The sequence below is a fragment of the Ostrea edulis genome, chromosome 6, assembly GCF_947568905.1.
Source record: "Ostrea edulis chromosome 6, xbOstEdul1.1, whole genome shotgun sequence".
Classification (NCBI taxonomy): domain Eukaryota; kingdom Metazoa; phylum Mollusca; class Bivalvia; order Ostreida; family Ostreidae; genus Ostrea; species Ostrea edulis.
In genome coordinates, this window is record NC_079169.1 from 56,986,546 (window position 1) to 57,009,650 (window position 23,105).

The 23,105-nt window shown below is 35.0% G+C and overlaps 1 protein-coding gene across 1 annotated transcript; it reads left to right on the top strand.

Moving 5' to 3' along the window:
* LOC125646078 (protein LMBR1L-like) lies at positions 1-23,105 on the top strand. The gene is made up of 15 exons (XM_048872216.2): positions 1-199; positions 3,938-4,031; positions 5,096-5,126; positions 8,169-8,308; positions 9,126-9,229; positions 9,992-10,118; positions 10,240-10,308; positions 12,782-12,846; positions 12,986-13,076; positions 13,330-13,425; positions 18,043-18,119; positions 19,842-19,919; positions 20,030-20,103; positions 20,346-20,503; positions 20,646-23,105. Exons 1-15 carry the CDS (start codon positions 134-136, stop codon positions 20,891-20,893), a joined length of 1,518 nt encoding a protein of 505 aa, XP_048728173.1. The 5' UTR covers positions 1-133; the 3' UTR covers positions 20,894-23,105.

Sequence of the window (23,105 nt, forward strand, 5' to 3'; positions counted from 1 at the left end):
ACACTCGAAACTCCTCGATATTTTTCATAGAAAGGCAATAGCATGGTGGAATGACAACAAAATATAGCGTCATGTTGAAGAGTTTGATCGTGAATGAATACTATATTCTATTGAAGATTGTTTGAAGGAAAATATGTCGGAAGATGTAGATGTTGATATCAGGGAACAAGTTTTCCACAACGCTGTTCGGGAATATATTGTAAGTGAAACAGAGTGAATTTTGAACACATAACTCGGGCAGTATCGTTAAAGAACCGTATTATGCTCTGGTCGTACTTTTCAGAGCGTGGTAAACTAAAACTATGTCAGGTATTCACTAATATCATTCTCAAATATTCAAAGTAGTCAGCAATAATTCATTAATAGAATGTGAGTGGGTAATTGATATTCGATAAACATCCCAGATTTGTCGTTCTGGACTTCTTCCAAAAAAACCAGTTCAGGATTTATTGAATTCTGTGCTGTGCTAAAATGTTGATTGCATTGAATACCTATTGTCAAAACACTCCCAACGGACGATAAAATTGTTACAGAATTCCCTAATAACGCGTGTGGATTGATAGAAACGTCAAAAGCTTGTGTAGGCTATTAAACATCCATTTTATTTAGAAGGGGAAAAAAACTATCATACAGCTGACAGTGTTAGAAGTTTATTATAGCACACATTACATATAGATATTTTCCTGTTTTCTATGGCATTAAAAATTTTTATTAGATGAGAGTTCATTCAAACCAGTTAAAGCATATGTAAGAGTGAAGCTTGTCCAAGCCTGACCGACCTAATTAAGTCCAACCAACACAGAAGTTTTTCATATACTTTTTCAGAAGATATTATCAGTTTTAAATGTCTGATTTTATGTGAATTTTGTGGATACATGTGTATGTCTGTGGTATAGTTTCCTCAGTTTCAAATGAAAACTGACTAAAACTGGGTAAAAGCAAACAAAGATCTTTTTAAAGTGGCCTAAAGCTAAGTACATATTCCTACAAATTAATGCAGATTAAATGAGTACTTGTGTAGAGACTGCAGATTAAACAAGCATTCATATAGAGACTGCAAACCTTCACTGAGTTTCCCAGACTCTTAAGGTAACATGAAGCAGTTTTAAAACACTTCAATGCATTGAGCTACTGATAGCTACATATAGGTGAATGTTGTAAGTACTTCTCCATCCAATAAAAGTAACGGAGTCTAGGGTCCGAGGGCCATTGCCTGTAAGGAATGGCAAGGCATGTGGATATTGACCTACTTGAAATCCACCTCAGTAAGGGCCAGTTTAAATATAAGTATATGTTGGTAAACTTTTCTCGAGTACCAATAGATTTGGTGCCGAGCGAAACAAGTTTTAAATGAATTATAAAGATACAAATAAATACTACATGTTTGTACTATATAATACTAGTTAGTATAGATTTTGTCACGTAAAACAGCTATTGTTTGATTTTTCCAGTGTTTGTCTTTGGTCTCAATGGCTCAGTGGATAGAACTTCTGTCTTCCATGCGAAGGTCTTCGGTTTGAATCCTGTCTGGATTTTAATTTGAAATTTATTAAGGCATTTTGTTAAAACTTAAAAGCTCCATAATGATAGAGTGTTAGGTGGAATTTGTACACACACACACACACACACACAAAGATAAAATTGAATTCAACAGAACTCGTCTGAAACTCTGCATTCCTTATAAGTAATAAAGTGCTTAAACAGTAGAATGGTTTCATAGACCTGTGTGTTTTAAATGTAGCTCACTATTAAGGCAGTGCAACTTCCTCTCATATAGTCCAGTATATCACAGCTGTTATGATGCGTATATTGCTCAAAAAATTTAATCAGCTCTTGTCAGTTAGCAAGTATATCTTTTGAGGAAATTTAAATAAAATCCATGCAGTATTTTTCACGTAATATTTTTTACACTTCCACATCAACACACATATACAGACAGGTCAGAACATAACCTCCTTTGTAGAGCTAATCTAGGACATTCGTGGTACAGTTACATTCAACATCAGAGTGCTGTCAAATCAATGATCATTGAATAAGAAGCTATGATGGTAGACCATTTCACTCGATATTATGCAATGTTATTTTACTTCAAATGGGCAGTGTACATGTATTACAGCTTGTATTAACCGTAGTTAATTTATGTGCACGTGCTGTACTTTAAACTTTTGTTAACATGCATCATTGTCTTGTTTACAATCACACAGAAGGGAGTGTAAATGCTCTGTGTACTTGGACAGCTCCATGTGTACAATGGGGTCACATCCACTTATATATGTTCATGTGTGTTTGTTTGACATGCATTTTGACACAGATACAAACAATGTGGATGTTTGGAGTTTATGCCCAAGCACTGTCAACTCCGTTATCAGTATTTAAATTACTCAGATGAATAAACAGTTTATGAATGAAAATACCTGTTTATCTAGAGTGGCAAGGACTTTTAATTCCTATCACTTACTGTTGAATCATTTTAAATCTTGGGCACCAAATTTTCATGGATTGCCAAGGTTTTACAATTTCATTGAAGTGTAATTACATGGATATGTTTTCTGTACATTTATAGGGACTTCATGCATTTCATTTGTAGGTTTTAATTTCATAAGATAGAATTGCCCATGAAATTTACAAAATTTTAGCCCTCACAAAATATAATTTAATACAGGTATCAATATTTTTAAAATAGATATAAAAGATATCATTAATTATCAGTGTTTTTTGTTAATTGACAGAATGGTCATATAAATCGGAGCTGTAGGGGGATGCGTGGGTTGCAGTACATTTAAGATAGCACTGTTGAAAGAGCAAAAGGAGGCTAAAAATCTGTTTTTATTACCTGAGTCACGATTTGTGGTTGTCTGTTGTTATCCATTGTGCGTATTTGTATTTGAACATTGATCAACTCCTTTTAAAGTGCATGGCCATTTTTCATCAAATTTGGTATAGAATATCTTTTGGTTAAGGGGAACTTAAATTGTGAATTGTATGATCACCTTGGGCGAGAGGGTTGGGTCAAATCCTTAAAAAGTTTCGCAATCTATAAAAATATTTCTTTACTCAGGAACATCAAGTAGAAAATTCCATGTATAGTAGCATGATGAGATAGTATATGGGTATTTTTTTTAAGCCTGACTATAGTTGTGGGGGGGGGGGGTGTTATTGTTTTTGTCCTGTCTGTCCGAAACTTTAACTTTGTGTTCATAACATTTGTATGATGAGTGTCAGATATGGCTTTTATATATTATATGTGCATTCCTTGTGGCAAGACCTTTTTTCATGGCACCAAAGTTTTCAACCTTGTGATCTTGACCTTGGAGTTTAATATCCTACTTTGAAGAAAACAACCTATTCAATATCTTCTGAACTATTGAAGGTAGAATTTTCATATTTTGTATATATATATTCTTTTGGCAAGACCTTTCATTTCATATATTGATCTTTGACCTAGTGACCTTGGTCTTCTCCAGAACAGCCAGATCATGTTAGTCATATTGATATTGAGGCATCCCTATGTTGTGTGAATTGAAGTTTGGTTATGTGGTGACCCTTTGAGACTACAATATGGGGGTCAATTTTTTTCATGGGAGTTAACTTGAAGGAAAAATCTTTTAAAAATCACAATAACTGAACAACAGCAAGGCCATGGTGAGTAGTGTGGCCCATGGGCCTCTTGGTTTAAAAATGATTAATGCTTTACTTGATTGAGCTTTCCATTGAAGAGTTTTTGTATTTATACCCCAGGTTATAAATTATCTGTCATTATAATTATATTAATGCCATTAATAATTATATTAATGCCATGGACCTTTTTGCTTAAAGCATGAACATTTTTTTTTGACAGGGTACAGTTGGAATTCAATTTATGCCCACTCATGTACATCAACACTTATGTAGAGATGCATGTATGTTTTAAAAGGTGAAGGTGTTGTTGATCTTCCAGATTTGCCTGCTGTTGTTTATTTTCCTCTATGTGAGTTCCTATGTGACAGTGAGACACTTCAAAACTGCAGATTCTGAAGACATCTCATCAGCAGGTGTGTTAAATCTAGTATTTACATCCAGCTTTTTACCCAGTTAATTGTACAATTATAGAGGAATCTCTGATATTTAGCACTACATTCTACCATGGACCAACATTGTAATTGGTTCTGGCAATAATTAGCATGTAATGCATTTTTAGCTCCAACCACACTACAAGTCTAGTCACTATGTATGATATGTTACATGAGGTTGTCATATTAGTTATGATTTTGTGAACTTAAATGTAAACACTTCTCTAGGAATAGACTGACACATAACAGGAAAAAAGATGATAATGATCAAATGTACGAAGTGATATTCATGAGATTCTGACATTTCTAGCTAACACTACGAGGAAGTGTGTTGGTAACGGAGTCAATGGTAAACTTGTCACACTCTTCCTGTAGCACCGGTTGTCTTCTCTGCACTGATAGAAAAACATGTCCTTACAGACAGATTATATAGATTTACTGTCAAATAACAATGCAGTCTTTTCACTAGTTCTTGATTTACCATCACCTAAACTCTGATTTCTTCACAATGTTGATAAAACTTTGTATATCACAGTGATGAGATGTATTGTGCATTGCAAATGTTTCATCAGAAAATACATCACAGTCAAATCAAATCAGCGTGAGTCTTTTTGAAGGTCTTATATAGGTGAACATTCTTCAGGCTTGGGTATTAAAGTAAGATTTGTTAATCTATTTATCTATGCACAACTTTTCACAATATGACTTAATTCTAGCATGCTGTGTCCTGCTGCAACAATAAGTAAGACCTATATTTCAAAGTTGTCACAGACATATTTGTTGAAAAGATTCATTGATATTGCTGTTTTGACTGCTGAAAGATATTTTAAATGAACCTCCATATAGTGTTTTAAATGAACCTCCATATTGTGTTTTAAATGAACCTCCATATTGTGTTTTAAATGAACCTTCATATCGTGTTTTAAATGAAACTCCGTATTGTGTTTTAAATGAACCTCCATATCATGTTTTAAATAAACCTCCGTATTGTGTTTTAAATGAACCTCTATATTGTGTTTTAAATGAACCTCCATATTGTGTTTCAGGTGAAGAGGATGCAGTGGTTTACAGGATTGCGTAAGCTATTTTCAATTTTGTGTTTTAACAAAATACATGTATGTGACTACATTTACATTGTTCTGATCTTAAATGATTGAAATCAATAATCTCCTAGAAATCATTACTGTCTAGTTCATTATTTCCGACATGTCATACTTTTCTAATTCCCTCTTACTAATGTCATTTATATTACAGTCTGAGTTATTTTCTCTTCCCCTCTAACTAATGCCATTTTCTATTTTCTCTTTCCCCAGTATCAGTGCTGTTTATATTACAGCCTGCATCACTTTCTATTTTCTCTTTCCTCAGTATCAATGCTGTTTATATTACAGCCTGAATCATTTTCTATTTTCTCTTTCCCCAGTATCAGTGCTGTTTATATTACAGCCTGAATCATTTTCTATTTTGTTCTGACCCATTGTCTATAATTTTCAATTTCCTATGGTGGCATATTTCTAACATCATTTGTCAGATAACCTAGTCAACCTATCAGTTATCAGATAATAAAAAGTTTAAAAGGGTAAATCGTAAAAATGCTTTCATGCTTAAAATGTGCTATCCACTTGTTAACATAATGTTCTGACAAGTCAACATAATGATCTAATAAGCTTAACCCTTACCAAGATCAAATGTCGACTTGTTAGATCTTTTTGTTAGCTTGTCAAATCTTTTTGTTGACTTGTCAGACCTTTGTTGTTGACTTGTCATATGATTAATTCATGTTGACTTGTCAGATAATTATGTCGACTTGTCAGATAGTGATTTTGACTTGTCAGATAAATGGAAAGTAGATGTCAGTAAATGCCATTAATTGTAATAACATATATCAGGATTAAAAGAGAATTGGAATTGACAAGTTGACATAATCATCTAACAAGTCAACATAATCATCTGACAAGCCAACATTATTAACTGACAAGTCAACATAATTAACTAAAAAGTCAACATAATCATCTTACAAATCAACATAATTAACTGACAAGTTAACATAATTAACTGACAAGTCAACCTAATTTTCTGACGAGTGACAGCAGAAATATACTACCATACTTATTTTCTATTTACCATATATTTATATTACAATTTGACTTATTTTCAATTTGCTCTGACCAATGTTGTTTATGTTACAGAATGTTTTATTTTCTATTTACCCCTGATCAATATTGTCTATATCACAAACTGAGTTATAATCTATATTCTTTTAGCTGATGTTATTTACATTACAAACTGTGTACTTTTCTGTTTCCCCCTAACTAATACTCTTTACATTACGGAGTACTTTTTTTATTTCCCCCTAACTAATACTCTTTCCATTACGGAGTACTTTTCTGTTTCCCCCTAACTAATACTCTTTACATTACAGACTGTGTACTTTTCTATTTCCCCCTAACTAATACTCTTTACATTGCAGAGTACTTTTCTATTTCCCCCTAACTAATACTCTTTACATTACAGACTGAGTACTTTCTGTTTCCCCCTAACTAATACTCTTTACATTATGGAGTACTTTTCTATTTCCCCCTAACTAATACTCTTTACATAACAGACTGAGTACTTTCTGTTTCCCCCCAACTAATACTCTTTACATTACGGAGTACTTTTCTGTTTCCCCCTAACTAATACTCTTTACATTACGGAGTACTTTTCTGTTTCCCCCTAACTAATACTCTTTACATTACGGAGTACTTTTTTATTTTCCCCTAACTAATACTCTTTACATTACGGAGTACTTTTCTATTTCCCCCTAACTAATACTATTTACATTACGGAGTACTTTTCTGTTTCCCCCTAACTGATACTCTTTACATTACGGAGTACTTTTCTATTTCCCCCTAACTAATACTCTTTACATTACGGAGTACTTTTCTATTTCCCCCTAACTAATACTATTTACATTACGGAGTACTTTTCTGTTTCCCCCTAACTAATACTCTTTACATTACGGAGTACTTTTCTGTTTCCCCCTAACTAATACTATTTAGATTACGGAGTACTTTTCTATTTCCCCCTAACTAATACTCTTTACATTATGGAGTACTTTTCTATTTCCCCCTAACTAATACTCTTTACATTACGGAGTACTTTTTTTATTTCCCCCTAACTAATACTCTTTCCATTACGGAGTACTTTTCTGTTTCCCCCTAACTAATACTCTTTACATTACAGACTGTGTACTTTTCTATTTCCCCCTAACTAATACTCTTTACATTGCAGAGTACTTTTCTATTTCCCCCTAACTAATACTCTTTACATTACAGACTGAGTACTTTCTGTTTCCCCCTAACTAATACTCTTTACATTATGGAGTACTTTTCTATTTCCCCCTAACTAATACTCTTTACATTACAGACTGAGTACTTTCTGTTTCCCCCCAACTAATACTCTTTACATTACGGAGTACTTTTCTGTTTCCCCCTAACTAATACTCTTTACATTACGGAATACTTTTCTGTTTCCCCCTAACTAATACTCTTTACATTACGGAGTACTTTTTTATTTTCCCCTAACTAATACTCTTTACATTACGGAGTACTTTTCTATTTCCCCCTAACTAATACTATTTACATTACGGAGTACTTTTCTGTTTCCCCCTAACTGATACTCTTTACATTACGGAGTACTTTTTTATTTCCCCCTAACTAATACTCTTTACATTACGGAGTACTTTTCTATTTCCCCCTAACTAATACTATTTACATTACGGAGTACTTTTCTGTTTCCCCCTAACTAATACTCTTTACATTACGGAGTACTTTTCTGTTTCCCCCTAACTAATACTATTTAGATTACGGAGTACTTTTCTATTTCCCCCTAACTAATACTCTTTACATTATGGAGTACTTTTCTATTTCCCCCTAACTAATACTCTTTACATTACGGAGTACTGTTTTTTTTATTTCCCCCTAACTAATACTCTTTACATTACAGAGTACTTTTCTATTTCCCCCTAACTAATACTCTTGACATTACGAAGTACTTTTCCATTTCCCCCTAACTAATACTCTTTACATTACGGAGTACTTTTCTATTTCCCCCTAACTAATACTCTTTACATTACAGACTGTGGATGTGTACGTTTACGTTGTCCGTGTCGGTGGGGGCGATCCTCCTTCTCCCGGTGTCCATTGTCTCTAATGAGGTCCTCCTGCTCTACCCCAACAGTTACTATGTACAGTGGCTGAACTCCTCACTGATTATTGGTAATGATTCAAAATATTATCATGAAATGTACACATTCACCATGAAACACCCAAGAAATGGACATGTGTTGCCAAAGAAGCATGTTCTTAAGGAATCACTGTCATGTGTCGGGTAGGTGAGGTGATTAACTACAATGGAAAACTTGATCATTTGCATATCGGCAAATCTGTTTTCTATTGAAGTTAATCACCTCATATGCAATGTACTCAACAAACTAGACAGTGATTCCCTACATGTTTGAAATCATAAATACTGAAATACACATGGCATTCCATGTTAATTTCCATAGTCCCCTTCCACTGACCTCTCATTTTGCATGAACTGAGAAATTTACATCCAGTTTTAAGTTGTGGGGAAATGAACACATTGGAACTTCAACAGGTTATCACATAGAAAACAGAAGGAAATGTAAATTTATACATGTATTGTGATACTGAGAAAGGCATATAGATTCATGTAAAATGTGCATGTATTGAGATATGTATCGTTGACTGCCCTATTTCGGTGACTGACCAGAATCAGTGACCTTTTGTTTACGTGTTCGTGTTGTCGTTTCCGGTTGTAGATTGTGCCATCAATTTTGCGGTATTTGCTAATATATATAGAGTACGTCGTCAATTTTTTTCTGAAAATGAAACACTAGAAGGAGAGTATGCAAACAATCAACACGGGCACCCAAAAATAAGCCCATTTACTTATTACTTGAAAATGATGTTATAATTTTCTGAAATGTTTAATAATCTGAAATTTATGTTTTAAAAAAAATCAAATTCATGTGTCTTGAGAGTGACATTAATGATTTAAATGTACTTTTAGGTTTCTGGAACAACATATTCCTGATTTCAAACCTGTCCCTGTTCTTCTTTATGCCCTTTGCCTACTTCTTCACAGAGTCGGAAGGATTTGTAGGACTCAAAAAGGTAAAACTCATTTTTCAAAGAAAATCTTTGAAAATCCTAGTTCAAAAAATGGAGAAAAAAATCTACTGTAGACAAATTAATATACACATGTTACAGGTGTAATTAATTAATTATAGCAATGAGTGTATTACACATCAATATTTATATGCAATACGGAACTTTCGGGATGTTCCGGAATTATCGATTATATTCGACATTTATACACCAAAGTCACGTGATAATAACCAATTGTAGGGCAAAGTTGACATCGATACAAATGGTGTTTTGCTAACAGATGGTCCGTAAAGAGCTATACGCAGTTCTACAATGTCAATCCAAGTCACTATTGGTGCTTAGTACCTGGTTGTAAATTAGATGGAAGGGAAAAGGCGCGTTTAGACGCATATCATTGGATGCAAGATGTGAAGTTTTACCGATATCCTCAAGATTTTCCCTAGATTTATTTCCCTCACCAACTCACATAATTTAATCAAATGCATTTTCCTATAAAATGGTTGTAGTGATTCCTTTCTTTCAAAGATAGCATTTATATGCAGGAATTTGATAGCAATTGAAGTATTCCATGCTTGTTTACTTAGTTGTTATTGTAATCCGGAAGTGACATGCCCTACAAATTATGTTCAACGCCCGATAAAAGTCAGAGTGGATCCATATCTCGAAAGTCCCGTATTACGTGTGCATAATAAGGAATTACAGTATTATCATATGCATTTATATCAATCAGACTTGTACAGTGTATGCATTAATTTGTCTGGTCTTTAGGGTATCTGGTCCCGGGTGTACGAAGCCTTTATTTTGCTGGTACTGGTAGGGATCCTGATGGTTGGTCTTGCCTGGGTAGCCTCAGCCATATTCGACGGCAACAAGCACAGTCAAGAAACACTGTTTGGTATTAATGTTAGAACTATTGTCTGTAATGTTAATCAATTGTTTTTTCTCAGGGAAAGCCATTCTGTTTTATTGTTTGCTTTTATCTTATTGTTGTGGGTGACGACTTTGTTTACTTACAGACATCTGGTCGTATTACCTCCCCTATCTGTACTCCTGTATCTCCTTCCTCGGAGTCATCATCCTCATGTGTAAGTCAAGTATCCAAAGTTTGCTTCTGTAATCTTTACTTTATTAACCATATAATTTTGATTACCAAATCGCAGCTAGTTTTCAAGTTTGTCCAAATCATCGCCCTCATGGGTTGGGTGGGGCTACAACAGGGTATTAAAGTTTTACCTGGGGATATATATATGTAATCTTTGAAAATTATCTTCTCAATAACCACTGGCCATGATTATTCATAATATGCAAGCATCTGAGGTGAGATCTGCCATGCGTGCAGCTAGCCAGATGCCTGGAAGGGGTCCCACTAGTGTGGACACTACCCGAAATTCTGCACGGAAATAAAAAGGAACCGACAACAACAACCACATTCCAATGTATTGCAGATTCATATTTGACTAGGGTTGTGTTTAAATTGAGATTCAACATTTTACATGATTGAGAGTAGCAGGGCCACTCTAAATCATATGAATATGCAGACATTCCCAAATTGTGTCAATTCAATTTTGTTTTCATGGTTTTTTAGCTCACCTGAACCGAAGGTTCAAGTGAGCTTTTCTGATCACATTTTGTCCGGCGTCCGTCTGTCTGTCTGTCTGTCCGTCTGTAAACTTTTCACATTTTCATCTTCTTCTCATGAACCACTGGGCCAATTTCAACCAAACATGGCCAAAAGTATCCTTGGGTGAAGGCTTTCAAGTTTGTTCAAATGAAGGGCCATGTCCCTTTCAAAGGGGAGATAATCACAAAAATGCAAAAATAGGGTGGGGTCATTTAAAAATCTTCTTCTCAAGAACCACTGGGCCAGAAGAGCTGAAATTTACCTGAAAGCTTCCTGACATATTGCAGATTTAAATTTGTTCAAATCATGGCCCCCGGTGGTAGGATGGGGCCACAAGGGGGGATCAAAGGTTTACATACAAATATATAGGGAAAAACTTTAAAAATCTTCTTCTCAAGAACCACTAAGCCAGAAAAGCTGAGATTTACATGAAAGCTTCCTGACATAATGCAGATTCAAGTTTGTTCAAATCATGGGTCCCTGGGGTTGGATGGGGCCACAATAGGGGATCAAAATTTTACATACAAATATATAGTTAAAATCTTTTTCTCAAGAACCACTGAGCCAGAAAAGCTAATTTTTACATGAAAACTTTCTGACATAGTGCAGATTCAAGTTTGTTCAAATCATGGCCCCCGGGGGTAGGATGGGGCCACAAGGGGGGATCAAAGTTTTACATACAAATATATAGGGAAAAACTTTAAAAATCTTCTTCTCAAGAACCACTAAGCCAGAAAAGCTGAGATTTACATGAAAGCTTCCTGACATAATGCAGATTCAAGTTTGTTCAAATCATGGGCTCCAGGGATTGGATGGGGCCACAATAGGGGATCAAAGTTTTACATACAAATATATAGGAAAAATCTTCTTCTCAAGAACCACTGAGCCAGAAAAGCTGATTTTTACATGAAAACTTTCTGACATAGTGCAGATTCAAGTTTGTTCAAATCATGGCCCCCAGGGGTAGGATGGGGCCACAAGGGAAATCAAAGTTTTACATACAAATATATAGTTAAAATCTTTTTCTCAAGAACCACTGAGTCAGAAAAGCTGATATTTACAAGAAAACTTTCTGACATAGTGCAGATTCAAGTTTGTTCAAATCATGCCCTCGGGGGGGTAGGATGGGGCCACAAGTGTGGGGGGGGGGGGTTCAAAGTTTTACATACAAATATAGGGAAAAGCTTTAAAAATCTTCTTCTCAAGAACCATTGGGCCAAAGAAGTTGACATTTACATGAAAGCTTTCTGACATAGTGTAGATTCAAGTTTGCAAAGGGTAGTTTGGGCCATAATAGGGACTAAGGTTTTACATGCAACTATATATGGAAAGTCTTCAGATATTTGCCAAGGTGACTCAGGTGAGCGATGTGGCCCGTGGGCCTCTTGTTTGGGTTGTTGTTGTTGGTTTTTTTCCCTGGACCCTTAGGTTAGGGTGCGGCTAAAATCAGGAATATAATTTTACACAATGCATTGAAAATAAAGGGAAAATCTTTAAAAATCTTCTTTAGAACTCTTACAACAGCAAGGCATACCCATGTGGTGTGGATTCAAGTTTGATGATGTCATGTCTCTAAACGGCTAGGTTAGGGTCATAATATGGGGTAAAAAATTGTCATGGAATGAAAGAGGGTTAAAAAAAATTTAACAGAGCCAAAGTGGCTCGGATGTCATATGATTGCTGTCTAAATTTCTTTAAACAGCAAGTATCATTATTTAGATAGTAAGATGGTGTCCAGAACGTCTTTTTGATTGTTTATCTTTCATATTTACATATTTGTCCTGGACAAAACAAAGCACTTCATAGATTTATTACTGAAATTGTTTACATTAACAGAATTTTTTCTGGTGGTTAGAGTTCATAGAAGGCAAGGCGAATAACGTACTACATATGTGTTACATGTGTTGATACTGATCCCTGCTTACTCTGATTTTTAGTGTGTACCCCTGTAGGATTCTCTAGAATGTTTACTGTGATGGGGGAACTCATTGTCAAACCAAAGGTATGCTGTTAAAGTCATAAAAATATAATAAATAAAATTATTTACAGGGTTTATTGATAAATATAAAGTGCACACATAATTATATGCATGCAATTCGTATGATGAAATTTGACTGACTTCTATATATTTTTAATTGCAGTTCTTTCAAGATGTAGAAAACGAGTTGGTCATAGTCCGTTTAACAGAAACAGAATTGAGACGGAGGCTGACCTTCACTAAAGACAATAAATGTAAGGAACAGAAATGTCATAGGTATTAATGACATACAAAGACAATAAATGTAAGGAACAGAAATGTCATAGGTATTAATGACATACAAAGACAATAATGTAAGGAATAGAAATGTCATAGGTATTAAATGACATACAAATAGTAAATTAGTGGATGCAGATATTAAGTTTTACACTGTGCAGCCATTAGGCCCAAAGAAAGAAGGACTTGAAAATCCACAAAAAATTACTTTTTTTTCTTTGCTGTTCACAGACAAACAAGTTCCTGACAGGCTGGCTAATGGACATTTGTCAACGGAGGATCTTATTGAACAGTTAGAAAACAACCAAAAGACTTTGAAAGAACTAGGTAAAAAAAAAAGTACATTTGAACCACAGTACATGTATGTCGAAGTTGTTGGGACTTTCAAAAACTTAGATATCCATGAGTTGGTGATTATTAGAATCCTTCATTAGTACGAGTGTGGGATAGGGAAATTCCACCGAGGGGGCAAGATTTGCAAAGTCTCGTCCTAGACAGCGAATTTTGTTCCAGAGGTGGAATTTCCCTATACCACACGAGTGAATAATGAAGGATTATTTTTCTCACATTTTACCTACAGTTTAGTGCATAAATTTAGGAGCTTTGAGAAAATTCTAAATGATCAAAATCCTCATTTGAACTTCGATGCAAAAACTAATTAGATGGGTAGGAAGAGCATACCCGAAAATGGTTTACACTGTAAGTGTAAATTAAAAAACCCAAGGTTGTCCACCAGAAAGCTATATAAATTAAAATTCATTGATAACAATGCAAAATATTTTTTCTTCACCGTTGACCGTGTGACGTAAATCTTCTCCGTGTAACTTAAATCATAGAAAATATATGATGTCACAATCAAATGACGTCGCAGCAGTGCGAGACTAATAGAATCCTTCATTAGTACGAGTGTGAGATAGGGAAATTCCACCGAGGGGACAAGATTCGCAGTCTTGGACGAGGCTTTGCCGAGTCCTAGACAGCGAATCTTGTTCCAGAGGTGGAATTTCCCTATCCCACACGAGTAAATAATGAAGGATTATTTTTCTCACATTTTAACTACAGTTTAGTGCATAAAATTAGGAGCTTTCAGAAAATTTTAGATTATCAAAATCCTCATTTGAACTTCGATGCAAAAACTAATTAGATAGGCAGAAAGAGCATACCCGAAAATGGTTTACACTGTAAGTGTAAACTAAAAACCCCAAGGTTGTCCACCAGAAATTTAAAGATAACAATGCAAAATATTTTTACTTCACTGTGTAACGTAAATCTTCACCGTGTAACGTAAATCATAGAAAATATATGACGTCACAATCAAATGACATCGCAGCAGTGTGAGACAGAAAAATCTCACATGGCTGTCTCACATGGGTAAAGTCAATCTCACACTGGTGATTGTGTGAGAAAAATATATTCTGGGTTAAGATCCGTTCTCACTTTGTTACACTTGTTTTGCATGTTTTACTTGGAATTTTTCAAGTAGGTTATATCATTAGCTCTTCTGAGCCGAAGGCTCAAAGAGCTAATCATATGACCATGTGTGGCGTGCGGTGTGCGTCAACTTTTTGGGAAAAGGGCTATATCTCAAGAACCTCTTGGCCAATTTTTGTCAAATTCATCACAGGGTATCCTTGGCCCAAGGGCTTTCATTTGTACTAAAACTAGGGTTGTGACCCTTTAACAAGGGGAGATAATTAGGAAAATGCAAACAATAGTAGTGGTTGCTAAAAAATCTTCTTCTCAAGAACCACTGGGCAAATTATCACCAAACTTATGCATAAGGATGAGGATAGGTTGTAGATCAAAAAAAATGTTCAAGGCATCATCCTGGGGCAAAGGGTGTGGGCTCAAGGTCACTTCAAAGTTAACCTTAAATTTTGTTTTGTTAAAACTTTGATATTTTGCTTAGTATAAGGACTAGGATCATTAAATTTTGTCAGTTGATGCATCTTAGGACCTAATATCATGTTGTCTCAAAAGTAGGTCATGGTGACCTACTTTTTGAATTTCGCAGGTAATTATTATGAAATGGATTTTGATGCATGTCTTGGACACTTTTGAGCGTATGATCATCAAAAGTTGTCAGTTGATGGATCATGGGACCTTGAAGTGCGTCTTGTGAAAAGTATGTCACCATGACCTACTTTCTGAATTTTATGGCTAATCATTTATGAATACATTTTAGGTTGTTATTTCATATACCGAGAGGTTTAGAATCATCAAACCTTGTAAGTTCATGCGTCTAGAGGCCTCGAAACATATTTATAAAAAAAGTAAATCACAGTGATCTACTTTTTGAATTTTGCAGACATTCAAATTTCACATTTTCAATTTTAGATGCATATTTTGGACACTATGAAAGCTAGGATCATCAAACTCTGTCAGTTGATGCATCTTGAGTCTTCATAGTTTGTTGACCAAAAAGTAGGTCACCGTGACCTACTTTTGGAATTTGACGGCTATATTTTAATATATCAGATACTATTTCAATGCTTTCATTAAGAGCCGGTACCCGGTACTTTTACCCGCCTACAATTGCATTAAGTACCGGCAGAAAAAATCGCTTGCAAAAAAAAATATTGTAAAATAATTTTAATCGTAAGTTTCTTCATAAAAGCCTTAAAATTGGCTTGAAAACTTTCTATTCGTTGCGTTCGGTTGATCGAGTTTGTTTTGGTGCTCTCTTCGAGGTCCGCGTCATTTCGACAGCTTTTTCCGCATTCTCTCACCAGAGGGCACGCTACGCAAGCTTCACTTTCACCTCTGTTATCGTCTGATAAATAGTTCGGCTAAACACATGATATCGCTCGGACAAAGTGACGTCTTTGACTCCAACAGAAAGGCACGTTTCTGTTCTTTGTGCAATGTCAGATTTTCATCATTATAATCTCGCTAGTTTTTTTTAATGTAGAGTCCATAGTTACGAAGTGAAAGTGAAATAATACATTTGACAAGACAAAATAGTTCCATAAAAATGGAGGTTGCACTATCGTAATACAGCGTTTCGATACCTACCAATGTGTTTTTAACTCATAAATGTATGTTTTATTTATGAAAATGATGCAGATTTATTTTATTTTCAAAGACGCTCTGTTTTACAAAATTCTTGTAAATTAGACGATAACAGAGGTGTTGTGGAGCGTAGCGTAACGCCCTCTGGTGAGAGATTGCTTTTTCCGTTTGACTGAAAGATAAACTTAGAGAGTACCGAAAAGAAATCACACGAGCGCTTTAAATAACATCTCTTACCGTTAGAAATCAAGCGTAAAATTGACATTGAAGAAAAAATAATTGATAAAATTGTCACGATGTCAAAATGAAAATCTATTACAGATTACTTTGCTTCTAACAAAAAGAAAAATAAAGGTAAAAATGATAAATCAAAGATCTGAATTAACCAAATGAAAATTATTTCATGTTCAGTTGCTAGAACAAAAATCATAATACTAAGCAAAATGATGTCTTGTGCAAATACTTGTAGCCACAGAAAACCAAAACAATATGAAAATGAATCAGTCAAAGAGACTGCACTCCATTCAACTTTGAATAAAGAAAACAAAAACTTTCATATTTACAACATCATTTATTTAAAATATTTGCATTTTTATTAAGTAATAAACATGTCACAACAGTTTAACATCATGTTTCAACCAATATTAACCCTCAATTTTACAGATAAAAAAGCCCTTTTAACACAAAATTCAGACCCCTCGCCCTCAGGTTGGGGGTACCTCCTGAGAATCAGGAGGTACCCCCAGCCTTTAAAATTAATGAAACCCCTGCTATTTGACTTACAATTATCAAACTTTGTCAGTTGATGCATGTTGAGTCTTCAGAATGTGTTGATTAAAAAGTAGGTCACCGTGACCTATTTTTGGATTTTGACGGCTATATTTGAATATTTCAGATACTATTTGACTTGCAATCATCAAACTTTGTCAGTTGATGCATGTTGAGTCTTCAGAGTGTGTCGACCAAAAAGTAGGTCACTGTGACCTACTTTTGGAATGTTGACGTTTATATCTGAATATTTCAGATACTATTTGACTTCTCAATTATCAAACTTTGTCAGTTGATGCATCTTGAGTCTTTGAAGTGTGTCGACCAAAAAGTAGGTCACTGTGGCCTTCTTTTGGAATTTGACAGCTATATTTGAATACTACATACATCTATGAAATTAACATTGAGAAAGAGAACATATATACACAAAATAAAAACATCCGATAGGGGATCTAACAAGATGACCCCCTATTGCATACACATATGTAAAAAAAACTAGCATAAAAGTATTGCCTGCCCACAAAAAAGGGTGGGTAGCAACAACAAATCAAGGCCATGAATCCAAGGCAAAATGAATTGGATTAACCCCACCCAAAGGCCACTTGGCAAGTAGAAAAATAAAACCACATATAAGAAGGGGCAAGGAAACAAGGCATATATATATGCATTATTATAATGAGAAAGGATTTGACAAGTAACAAACAAACAAACAAACAAAAAAAACTGTACACACATAAGATATTGATATCATGTAATCTGAGTCTATAAACCAGTAGTCTGTTCAGCAGAGCGGGTGCTCGCAAGTGCTCGCCTCTAGCACCAAAGGATTATATTGAGAATGTTCGCAGGCGCCCGCTCTGCTGAACAGGCTTTAGGACTCCAACATGTCCAATGACCTTAACCTATGACCTTGATCATAAAACTAATATGACTTCAGAACATGGACTGATAGAAACATCTTCAACAATGTTGATTAAAATATTGGTTCTTCAAAACATTTACACAATAAACTGGTACATGTATTTTAAAGATAACTTAAATGGAGCCAGTGCTTTGTTTGGGAGACTTTATAATCATAGTTTGTTTCACATAAAATAGATGTAGAATTTTCAATCTTAATTCTTCAATGCTTTTGACAACTGACCGTTATATTTTATTCTTCAGAGAAGAGAAGTAAAACCTCGATATTTTGGAGGAATCTGTGTTATCCCCTAGTTATGCTGCTTTTGTTGGCTTTAACAGTAAGTACATATATAACCAATGGGTTTATAGTTCTGATCTTATGATATACATTGTATGATAGAGAATAATGAATTAATTCCACACTAGTTGATATCTACGAGGGCAAGTCAATCAGTAACCAGCCTAACTTATTTCCGGTTGAGATCCACCTCTTCTTTTTCGATGTAATTGCCTTCTAGTGTGATGCACTTAGGCCAACGGTGTTCAAGTGCCATCAGCCCAGGACTGAAAAAGTTAGAGTCCTTTCCATTGACCCACTCCTCAACTGCCGCCACGACTTCTTTGTCAGACTGGAAATGACGTCCACGGATATCCTTTTTCAAGTTTGGGAATAGGAAGAAGTTGCTAGGAGCTAGGTCAGGCAAATAGGCAGGATGTGGAATTAATTTATACCCATTTCGCTCTACAGCATCCATTGCAAGTGTGGACTCTTGTGTTGTCCTGTTGCAGCAAAACACCTTTAGAGAGTTTACCTCGGCATTTTTCACAGATGGCGGTTCTCAGCTGGTCTAGCAAATTTGCATAGTACACTCCAGTTAATGTACTTCTCTTGGGTAAAAAGTCCAGCATAAGAACGCCTTTTGTGTCCCAAAATACTGTGGCCATCACCTTGCCAGCAGATGGTTGCATCTTGAACTTCTTTGGCCTCAGGGACCAAGGCCCTACCCACTGACGACTCTAAGCTTTATTCTCTGGCTCATAATAATGAACCCAAGTCTCATTTTCAGTCACCAGACGCAAAAGAAAACCATCTTTTGACCTAAAACGCTTCAACAAGGCGCTGCATACTGATGCTCTGGTTGCCATTTGCTCATCGCTAAGGGATTTGGGGACCCAATTGGCTGTTAGCTTGCGCATACCTAAACGATCATGTAAGATGGTTGAAATGCTTACCAAGTGAAATGCCTAATGCCTGCGCTATTTCTTCCACTTGAATTCACCTATCAGAGTATACCAGATCTCGAACTTTCTTACACATTTCTTCGTTGGTGGCATCCAGTGGGTGTCTAGACCTGGCTTCATCTTCTAAAGACATTCTACTGTGTTTTAATTCCCCTACCCAGAATTTAACCTGAGCATAAGATGGTGCAGAAGACCCATAAACATCGGTTACCTCACTGTGTATTCCCTTGCCTGTTTTACCTTTTAAATACAAGTACCGAATTATAGCACGGTACTCAACTTTAGATGAAAAGCATGCCTTTGCATCACTAGCCATGTTTGACTTTCAATATCTTGTTAAAGAATGACTCGATATGCGTGCAATTTTGTACCCATGTATAAAATATGTATTGAAAGAAGGCATGATAGGCTGGTTACTTATTGACTCGCCCTTGTAAAGCTGATTTTATTGTTTAGGACATGTATTTCAATGTTCATAGAACTTGTTGAATTCTCAGTACACTGTACCAGGGTGGTAAATATCCATTGAAATATAAGGCAGTTTACACCTGAGGATGTTTTTTTTTTTTTTGCTACATGGTGCACTCTTTATTCCCCCCGAGATACAAGATCTGAGGGGAGGGGGGTATTGTTTTTTGTCTGTCTGGGTCATAACTTACATGTATGAACTATCATACAAACTTCCTACTTGGTAACTGACAGGTCAAGGTTATTGCTATGTTGCTGCATGGTCATTCTCAGCCAGATTTACCACAGTTGAATTTGTTGTGATGCAGGTATTGTGTTTCACAAATGCATGATGATATTTTTTTATTCAGGTATTATGTGTGTTGATGGTGGCTCATAACTTTTTACTGTTACTTGTTGGTATCAAAGCTTTACCAGTTGGAGCTAAGGTAAATCACAATGTGCGATCCTATTCTCTCATTCTATATGGTACACATATCTGTGTTTGATGGATTACTTGTATTAACACTAAAGACAAAATAATCTGTTATTCTTACAGGAAACTGTCCTAGGAATGGCTTCTCTTTCGGCTTTGGGTTCATTTGGAGCAGCTTTGGAAATAGTCCTTATTTTGTATCCTTATTTTAGGTCTAATAAATTTATTGAATTGACAGGAAAAGTTAATCAAGCTATATACACTGTACATACATGTGCTTAGACAGCATTAGTGTTGGAAGTAAATCCCAACATCTACAGTTGTCATGAATGGGGAAACTCAACAAAGCAAATTGACAGAAATATTTTAGCCTGTTCTTTGTTCATATCTTCAAATTCTTTGTTAAATGTTGTTTATTTAGTTCCTTAGCACTGATTAGATATGTGATGTTAGCCTCTGTATTAGGATTTTACAGCTTACCATTTTTTCGAAGTCTTCGTCCAGTTCCACACGAAACACCAATGGTCAAAGTCATAGGAAACTGCATTGTCCTGCTTATCCTCAGCTCAGCACTACCCATTATGTCAAGGACGCTAGGTAATATTTCTGGTTGTTCGTGTTATTCATTTAGAATGTGTGAAAATGTGTAGAATATATTTAACACAGTCATTGTGCCAAGCAGCAGTAACTAAAAAGTTATGGCAATATTTCTCTCACAATCTTCTCTCTCTCTCTCCAGGTTTAACAAATTTTGACCTGATCGGTAACTTTGGAAGTATGGATTGGCTAGGGAACTTTTACATCATCATGTTGTGCAACATTGTCTTCGCTGGACTGACAACGCTGTGCTTAGTCACGAAATTCACGAAAGCAGTTCGGACTGAAATTTACGACCGCCTGATGGCGTTTTTTATCAGCGAGCAGGGAACACAGGGTCGCACTCACTCGTTTCTTGCTAATGGGGAAATTGGCTCAAAAGAAGACTAGAAGGCTATGGTATCTATGGTAATCGATTGTTACCATGGAAGCTGGCTTTATAGAAAATTGTCCAAATGTAAACTGTGATATGGGGGAAAGTGTGTGTGTGCGATTAGAGACAATAAAGTGTGGGAGTTAGTTTATTTATACAGTATTTCTTTATGATTTCCTGTTATATAAGTACTTAGATTCCATGAGATCATTGCCTTGGTGTCAATTGAGAGTTGTGTCATATGATTTTTTGTTCTTATTGCAGAGTACTGTGTAGTGATGTTCAGTAGTGTGATGTTACAGACAGAGGTTACTTGTAGGATGTATAATTTTCTTGCTTTAATTTTAGATGTTTTATAGAATTACTGCTGTCAGAAGATATTTCTTATATATGGCATTGAGACCTATATAATTTTTTCACAATTTTACTCTATTAGTTTTCACTGTACAAAATGTATTTTATTTTTCTCAGTCACAAAACTACTGTATTTAATATAGTCAATTTCTTCATAGGAAATTTCATTATGAAACAATTACTACACAAATTGTTATGAAAGTTGATTTAACGGTATGATAGATTAGTACAGCGAGATGCAGTGTATTATAAAATTATTAGTCTCATATGCCATAGATATTCAAATTGTTCATGTACCAGTAATATACAAATAAGTATATCAATATATATATATGTAGATGTTTTATGAAATCCATGTTTTTTTGTCAGGAACATTTTAAGTAGCCACAAATAACTTACACTCCTAGTCATGTTATTTCTTGGTTCATATTGCTACATACATGCACTTGTACTTTATAAACACCAGCCACTGGATATTTCTTTCTCTGTCCTGTTCACAGTTAGGAATTCAAATCATCTGTTTGTTTGGCTTCAAAAAAAAATTCTCCATTCATTTGGTTTCAGCTTAATTATACAGGGCACAAATTTCACATGCTATTTTATTATTGTTTCATTGGGATTTAGAAGTGATTTAACATCATCTGATAAACACTAATGGCTTTGTGCTTAACGTCCTCAAACATACCTATATGTATATTATATGATGTTAAAGTACATTCAATTTGTATTTACCTTACTTTATATGCAATAGCAATGCAATACTCATTTATCTATATATTTTTTTCAAATCATGTCTTCTTTGTATCAAAAGTTAACCACACAAATATTTTATGTACTTGAAATATGTCTGATATCGTATTAAGTTTAATCATATTATTTTGTATGTTAATGTTAGGTTGAAAGGCTGTATATATATTACAGAATTAATGTATTGGTCGTTAAAACGTTGTTCAGCATTATCTGTATTAATATACATGCACATGTAGGTATCAAAATCTGTTATTCAACAACAGTGCTAATTATCAGTTGTATTAGTTAGAATGTGCAAAATAGTTACTTTAGACAAGTGAAAGAAACAGACCATGTGTGTATATACATTGTATATATGCAATGCAATATAAACACTTTAGATATGCATGAAGACACAAATTTCATCTATGCTTTTTTTTTTTGTTAAGGCTTGCCATTGTCAGTTGGGATCGCTTGTTGTTTTGCCATTTACTTTGAAGAACAATTAGTCGAGCATAATGTCCACTTATTTTTGTATTTGTTTTATTTTAGAATGGTGGGACCATAAATTGTATGTACATGTACATTTGTTTGAGTGATCTGTCGCAAGTTAGACATGTACAAATGTATTTATTGTTACAAGCTATTCTAAGGAAATGCTCATGTTGACATCTTTTGAAGAGTGATGAAATTCTTCTCAGAAATTTTAAGATTTTCATCGCCAGTTAAAAAGATTCTGGTCAAGTGTTTTGTTAGATTTTTTTTTTTAAAGATACAAAGTATTACATTTTTGCTTGTTTGTTTTAACATGAGGCAGTGATAAATATGTGAATGTTCAAGTACTATTCTTTTTCTTAATGCAATGCTTATCATGCGTACACATCTGGTATTTGAAACCATGAGAGATCGAACATGTAGGCTTATTCTGTCTGACGATGTATAGGATTACAGGGGTAGGCCAGATGGAAGGTGGTGATGAACTAATAATTAAGTGGTTGTCTGCAGTGAGAGTGTGCTCTGTAACCTTATTATTAACAAGTGGGTCAACAGCTCAATTCCATTGTTTTGAATAAGCTCTGTGCAATACTTATTTGCCAATACATGTGTTGTATTTTGAAAATAAAAGTGATAGAATGATATATGAAA

Coding starts and splice junctions, on each gene's coding strand:
- LOC125646078 (XM_048872216.2), top strand. CDS start 134: ATGTCGGAAGATGTAGATGTTGATATCAGGGAACAAGTTTTCCACAAC. Junction 10,119..10,239: donor CAGTCAAGAAACACTGTTTG/GTATTAATGTTA, acceptor GTTTACTTACAG/ACATCTGGTCGTATTACCTC. Junction 12,847..12,985: donor AACTCATTGTCAAACCAAAG/GTATGCTGTTAA, acceptor TTTTAATTGCAG/TTCTTTCAAGATGTAGAAAA.